The sequence below is a fragment of the Panthera onca genome, chromosome C2 (genome assembly GCF_046562875.1).
Source record: "Panthera onca isolate mPanOnc1 chromosome C2, mPanOnc1 haplotype 2, whole genome shotgun sequence".
Taxonomy (NCBI): domain Eukaryota; kingdom Metazoa; phylum Chordata; class Mammalia; order Carnivora; family Felidae; genus Panthera; species Panthera onca.
Genome location: NC_138347.1, coordinates 2,806,887 through 2,814,756, shown reverse-complemented (window position 1 = coordinate 2,814,756; position 7,870 = coordinate 2,806,887). Strand labels below are relative to the sequence as shown.

Genomic DNA, 7,870 nt, shown 5'->3' with positions numbered 1-7,870 from the left:
AAAAACGTTGAAAAAAAAAAAAATTTAAAAAAAAAAAAAAGGATTTTGACCAGTGCATGGGCTCTTGTCCGTGAGGCCCTTTTCATGGTATCTTATGTGAAAAACCAGACTTTTGAGTTTATAGCCCAACAGCCCACAACAATATAAGGAGAGGTTTTTTCTACCGAGTATATGCGCTGAATGCATTGTAATATACCACTTCCTGATACCAAGATCATGATATTCCAGAAACAGCAGTGTGCACATCAATGACTCTTCTGGCTTTCTTTATTCAAAAATAAAACAGGAGAAAAAAAAAAAAAAAAGAACTAAAATGTCCAATGTCACCTGAAATAGCAGGTTCACCAAAGCTTTAAAGGTAAACTTGCATTTTAGGGTATTAATTACAATTACTAAAGAGAGAATGAATTGTTTTTCAAACCATGTATCTCAGGAAAATGCTGACCGGTGGGGCAGGTGATCATTTCACCCCCCTTTGTACGAGGGAGCCCACAGGTCTCAGAAAGTCTCCTGGGCAGCAGGGGCCGCTCTAAGGCGGCCCTCTTTTAGGCACAGGACATGGGCCTTTCCGGAAGGATGGACTGTTCCACGGGCACCTTGGCAAGGTCACCCAGCCACCCACAGGAACTTCTGCTTCCAGGAGGAAGTTGTGTGGATACATATGCATTCACGTCCCTCTCGAGTCACTCACGGTCTACCGTCTGGGACACATGGCACGCGGTGATGGTTCCAGAATACAAAGTGGGGACCTGGGGGCGGGGGAGGGACACACGCGCGCCCCTACACGTCACGCTCCAGGGCGCGGAGGTCCTCCAGGAGCTCCTGGGCCACGGTCTGCAGGTGGGGGTTACGGCTCTTGGCCATGGCCAGGATGCGCTGCAGGGGCAGGGAGCTCCGGAACTCGGAGGCAGACTTGGAGAAGACTTCCGGCTCCAGGACCACAGACTGGACGAGCCGCAGCGCGTGAAGGCACACCTCCGCGTCGGGGTCTGGGGAGAGAGGGAGCGCTTCCGGTTAGAGGGACCCTCTCCAGGACGCGCGGCGACACCTACCCCTCAAGGGCTCTTGGTCTTTCTGAGGGCCAAATCCGACCACTTGGTAACTGCACACTCACCGGGAAAGTGTCCCCGCTGGACGTAAAAGCTTAGCTCACAAGAGCAACACAACTAACTCAATCACCATCCATTCTAGTAACATCCATCTTCAAATATTATTCGCAGTCAGAACATTTTAAGATGCCGAACGAAAAATGTGAGGGCCTTTCGTGTTGTCTGCTAGAACTCTGTCCACTTCTAGGATAGTTTTGAAAGGTGTTACTTCAGGGGCACCTGGGTGGCTCAGTCCATCAAGCGTCAGCCTCTTGATTTCACCTCAGGTCATGAGCTCGTGGTTTGTCTGGCTCCGTGCTGACAGTGAGGAGCCTGCTTGGGATTCTCTCTCTCCCTCTCCCTCTCCCTCTCTATCCTTCCCTCTCTCAAAAAATAAGTAAATAAGACATTGAATGAATGAATGAATGAATGAATGAAAGGTATTGTTTCATTTGCCCTCCCCGTGCATCAAATCCCTCAGTGGCCACATACTGACGCTGAATCTCTTCGGGGCCACTGAGTTTCCGAAGTCCACTGTTTCCACTGTCCCCCCAAGGAATCCGCTCAGGAACTGCCTCTGGAGTTGCAGAAGCCGGTACCCTGCACGTGTGGTGGCACCACCAAAAAGAGCCCAACACACAGCTACAACCTTAACCAGGTTGGATGCAACTCTCCTCCTACTTCTCCCTACTGGGAAGCTTTAGTATGTCATCGAGTCACTTCTTGCTGCTTTGTTGGGGTTTTTTTTTTTTTTGTATTTATTTTATTTTTGAGAGAGAGAGAGGGAGACACAGAGTCCGAAGCAGGCTCCGGGCTCCGAGCCGTCAGCACAGAGCCCAACATGACGCCTGAACCCACAAACCGTGAGACCATGACCTGAGCTGAAGTCAGACGCCCACCCGACTGAGCCCCACAGGCACCCTTGCCATCGATTCACTTTTGATTGAATATTGTAATCGGAACCTCTTTCCTAGCGCTATACTTAAACCTTTCAAGAAGTGAATGGATTGAAAGAGTGGACTCAATCAGTCCTCAGTGGGAAGTGCCACACACCAGAGCTGCCCAGAGGCTTTTGCTGTTGACCCAGGGCCCCCAGGGCCCCCAGGGCATGGCGACAGCTGCCGTGCTGTACCCAGGAGGGAAGGCAACACGGCCTGGGTGCCGGCCGTTACAGCGCTCCTACTCTGGGGGAGGGGAGAGCAACTCTTCCTCGTACCAGACCCGCCAGAGACCCGGGGAAGAGCGTGGCTGCCACAGGGAAGCGTGTGCAGGGATCACCGGGAAGGCCCCACCACCCAGACATGGGTGGACAGAAGCCGAACCGAATGGACAGAGAACCTCATCCTCCAGCGCCAGTCCGGCAAACACCGGCGGCCAAGGAGAGCGGTCTACAGCGGGGGGAGGAGACCCCTGCGAACACAGATGCAAAGGGAAGGCCAAGAGCTAAGGGTGCAAAGAGGACACTGAGGAAGACACGGGGAGCTCAGCCCTCACCCTCAGCACAAGGAGAAGAGAGGAACCCGAAGCCAGCAGTACACAGGAGGCAAGCACAGCGACGACAAAACCCACACCCCTCTCACCCCCACGGACGTCCCAGCACAATGAGAGGCCACGTCCGCAAGCCGACGCCATGACCGTAGAGCCGCAGAGCCCGGCACACCAGGCCACGCCACGCCAAATGCAGCCCGGGAACCATTTCTGTGCAGGCCGGGAGCGAAGAGTGATGTGTACATTTTGAAGAGTTACTTTAAAAAGAGAAAGAGACGGAGAAGAATATGCAACAGAAACCACATGTGGCCCTAAAGCTTAAGATATTTACCATCCAACCCATTATACAAAACGTTTGCTCTCCTGCCCTGATACGACGTCCAACATCCAATCAGAAATGACAAAGACCAAGCAAGGGAAACCAAACACCCACAGTGGCGATAAAGTAGTCAACAGCACCAGACTCACAGATGAGCCAGATACAGCAACAACTAGAAAAGAAACTGGGAATAAATAGGATTAATACACGGGAAAACACTGCTGTATGGGTCCTACGGCACACCTGAAGCAGTGCTGTACTATTTAAAGATTAATTAAAGATTGTATGGAAACCCTAGGGCAAATCATAAAAAGTTTTTACAGTACAAATGATAAGCCAACGGTGTAGATAAATGGAATATTAAAATAATCCAACAGCAAACAAAAAAAGAAGAAAGAAACAACTAGAGATACGTTTGCATTCCTTTCTGGACACAGTAAATGAAAACAGCATAGACACACCGACTGGAAGGCAGAGGACGCACAAAACAGCAAGATCCTGCTATACACTGTCCACAAGACACCCAAGAAAAATATAAGGACAAAGGTTAAACGTAAACAAAAATATTTAAAATACGCCATATAAACACTAATTAAAAGAGGGCTACAGAGCCTATGTTCTTACCAGACACAGTAGACCTCAGAACAAGAAATGTTACCAGGACTGAGGAGTGACACTGCATAACTGTAAAGAGGTCAATGCCTCAGGAAGACAGAACAGTCTCAATTACGTACGTACCTAATAACAGAGCTTCGAAAAACACAAAGCAAACTATGATAGAACTCTAAGGGCAAATCAATTCACAATTAGAGTTGAAAACTTTCATGTCCTTATTTCCATTATTGATTTTAAAAGAGGAGGAAAGGAAATCAGTAAAAACACAGAACCTCTGAACAACCCAAACTAATTGAGTTTAACAAGGTCAGCATACAAAGATCGACTGTATCCACATATCAGTAACAATAAACTGGAAACTAAATTTTTAAAAAGACTATCATTTACAAGAGCACCAAAACATAAAACATTTAGGTCTATAAATCTTACAAAATATGTGCAATATTTGTATGCTAAAAACTGTAAGACATTGATGTAAAAAAAAAGACAACCTAAGTAAATTTGAGAGATAGAAGACTTAATACAGTTTTGATGTCAGTCTCCCCACTGATCTACGCCATGTAATCCCAAAAACCCAGTAGGCTTGTTTGTAGAAATTAACAAACTTATTTGAGAAAGAGAAGGAACTAAGACAGCCAAAACAATTTCAAAAAAGAAAAACACTGAAAGATTCAGACCACTCAATTTCAGGACTTACAGTTATCAAGACAGTGTGATACTGATAAAGGGATAGTCACAGAGATAAGTGGTATAGGGTTAGAGAATCTAGGAACAGACCACAGTTTTGTAAAATCTCAAAAAACATATTAATGCATTTTAATAATAATAAAAAAAAAATAATAGCCTTTTCAGGGTGTCTGGCTGGCTCAGTCGGTAGAGCGTGCGACTCTTGACCTTGGGGTCGTGAGATCAAGCCCCACATTGGGCTAGAGCTTACTTAATAATTAAAAAAAAAAAAAAAAAAAAAAGATTCATCAGAGAACTCATGGCTGCCTTAATGTTGATGTTTCATTAAAGACTAAAAACACCCTACCCTGACAGACAGCCAGACCTTCAAGGTCCAGTACACTCTCCTTGCAGCAAACAGAAATTCCTCAGAAACTTATCTCTAGCCTTGCCACTCCCTCCACAAAAAGCATATAACCAGTCACTTCCCACGATCCCAAGTGCAGGGCTTTCAGCTCACAGATCCTGTCTCCCTGCTTTAATAAAACCACCTTTTTGGTTTTATTAATTAATTAATTAATTTTAAAAAAATAGCCTTTTCTGGGGCACCTGGGTGGCTCAGTCGGTTAAGAGTCCGACTTTAGCTCAGGTCAGACTCTTGTGGTTTGTGAGTTCGAGCCCCGCGTCGGGATCTGTGCTGACAGCTCGGAGCCTGGAGCCTGCTCTGGATTCTGTGTCTCCTTCTCTCTCTGCCCCTCCCCCACTCCCACTCTGTCTCTTTCTCTCTCTCTCAAAAATAAATAGATATTTAAAAAAATAATAGCCTTTTCAACAACTGTCGCTGGAAAAATCGAACATCCGTATGTAAAAACAGAGAACTTTAATCCATACCTTGCCTCACATATAAAACTTACATGAAAATTAATAATAGACTTAAATGTAAAACCCAAAACTAGAAGAAAACAAGACATAACCTTTGTGACCTTGAGCTTGGCAAGGATTTCTTAGATATCAAATGAAAAGCACAGTCTATACAAGAAAGAAATGACAACATGAGATACACAAAAATGGGAAGGCCAACACAAAAGAAGAGAATCAGCCTGGTGACTGCACTGGAAGGAAATACAGACTAAGGGAAAGATAATCAGCTTATGTGCCAAAACCATACAGCGAGGAGAATAACACAGAACTCGGGTCTGTTCAGGCCACAGATTAGCAAATTCTGAGTTATAACTACTCAATTTACCCTTTAAAAGAATCATGGAAAACCTTATTACCTGAGACTGAGAACATTCCTGTAGATGGCTCAATTATGAGTTTGGAGATGAGTGAATCAACCATGACGAGAAAAGGCATTCATCTGACCACAATGCAAAATGACACAGATGTGAAGTTATCTGACAAGAGTTTTTAAGCAGCTGATATTCAAGTTATTCAATGAGCAACCACAACATGCCAGAAGCAAATGAAAAAAAAAAGGCTCAGCAAAGAAATCAAAGATATAAAGAACAATAAAAGGGAAACATTGGAACTGAAAAATAACAGTAACTGAAATTAAAAACTTGACAGAGAAAGAATGGAAGGGGCACAGGAAACAATCCGTGAAGAGGAAGACAGGACAATAGAAATCACCCAATCTGAACAGAGAGGAAAAAGGACGGAGAAAAAAAAGAAACAAAGCCCCTGGGTCCAGAAGGCCTATAAAGAAGATCTAACATTCATGTCATTGCAGGGCTGGAAAATACCCAAGATACAATGGCTGAGATTTTACCCTATTTGGCCAAAGACACAAACTTACAGATCCAAAAAGGTGAGCAAACTCAAAGCAGGCCAGACACCAAGAAATCTACACCAAGACACATCCCAGCCAAACTTCTGAATACTAAAAGCAAAGAAAATAAATCCTGAAAGCTGCAAGAGAAAAATGACACATCACATATAGGAGAAAAACAATGATACCGATTTCCCATCAGAAACCACAGAGGCCACTGGCGTCTGGGTGCCTCCGTTGGTCAAGCGTCCGACTTCCTGCCACTGAGGTCATGATCTCACGGTCCGTGAGTTTGAGCCCCACGTCGGGCTCTGTGCTGACAGCTCGGAGCCTGGAGCCCGCTTCGGATTCTGTGTCTCCCTCTCTCTCTGCCCCTCCCCTGCTCTCTCTCTCTCTCTCAAAATAAATAATGAAAAAATATAAAAAAAAAGAAAGAAACCACCGAGGCCAGAATAAAGTGACACATTTTCCACATGTTGAAAGAAAAGAGTCATCAACCCAGAATCCTATACCCAGTGAAAATGTCCTTCAGAAATGAAGAGGAGGTCGAGACATTCTCAGATGAAGGAAAATCAAGAGAATCTGTCGCCAGCAGACCCTACTGTGACGGCCTGGCTGCGCCACACAAACACGTGCACAGGAACGTTCACTGCAGCAGTACTCAGCTTACTCAGTAACAGCCGGTCAAGAGTGTGGCTCAGCTGTTCCCTGGTGGCGCTGCCTCGCCATCCGTTTCAGTGGGTTAAATGGCCTGAAGGGACCTTGAACTGACGGCAGCCTCTCATGCATGCAGGTGCCCTAGACAGCAGCCCACAGAGCCACAAGCAAATGTAAGTCCCTGATTTGATTTCTCCCACAGCCCTGCGATCGATGGCCCCCCGCCCCACCGCCACCCCCACCCCCTCGCACCTTCCCCTTACGGGCCCCTTAGGTAAGAGCCCCACCCTTCTGGTTTCAACTGACCAGTCCAGCCTCAGCCCGGGGATCCCAAAGCCCCCCAGCCGCAGACCCTCATTAAGGCCCCAGGTCCTGCCTCTCTCTGTCTGCGCTCGGCCTCGACTTCCCTGTGGGGCCCCCTCAAGGTGTCCTCCAGGACCTCTTTTTCAGTTTCTCTTGTGGGCTACTGTCAGACCACAGCTCACCATCCAGCAGCCTGTGCTCCACTTAGTGAGTGCTACTTTGACAATTCACAACACAGCCCCAAAGTGGAAACAGCCCAAACGTCCATCAAGTGGTCAACGGATAAACAAAACGTGGTATATCTACGCAGCGGAACGTTATCTGGCAAGGAGAAGGAATAAAGTATTGATACATGGCACAACACGGGTGATCCCTGAAAACACGCTAAATGAAAGACGCCAGACACAAAAGGGTACAAGTTATAAAGTTCCAATTTTATGAATGGCTTAGAGGAAGGCAAATCCATAGATACAGGAAGCAGATTAGCAGCCCCCAGGGGCTGGGTGGGGAGAAGGGGGGGGTGGCTGCTAATGGGCATGGTGGTTTCCACGAGTGGTGACGAAAATATTCTAAAATTACATAGGTGGCAGTCATGTTTGCACAACTCTGTGAATATATTAACAACTACTGAGTTGTACACTATACACAGTTGAATTTCATGGCTGATGAGTTACATCTGTTTTTAGAAAAAGGAGATTAGTGGGAAAACTGGCAAAATTCTAATTAGAGCTGAAGATGAGGTTCTCACAGTGCACCAATGTGAACGTCCTCCACGTGAATGTGGTCTATGGTTACGGAAGGTGTTAACATTAGGGGAAGCAGGGTGAGTATCACTGAATTGTTTTGCTCCCGCGGGTGATACACCATTTCTCTGGTTGGCTTTCTACATTTTTTTCTTTCTTTGTTCCATCTCAGATGTACAATTTCTGCAACTTTTCTGAAAATCTGAAAGAGTGAACTGAA

The 7,870-nt window shown here is 46.0% G+C and overlaps 1 protein-coding gene across 2 annotated transcripts in view; it reads right to left on the bottom strand.

The window, feature by feature from the left end:
- Positions 1 to 249: 249 nt before the first annotated feature.
- HSF2BP (heat shock transcription factor 2 binding protein) overlaps positions 250 to 7,870 on the bottom strand; it is a 94,975-nt gene continuing 87,354 nt past the window's right edge. For both annotated transcript variants that reach the window (XM_078452717.2, XM_078452718.2), the window contains exon 9: positions 250 to 989. In XM_078452717.2, the coding sequence (XP_078308843.1) occupies positions 781 to 989 (209 nt within the window). In that variant the 3' untranslated portion in view covers positions 250 to 780. The remainder of the gene's footprint in view (positions 990 to 7,870) is intronic.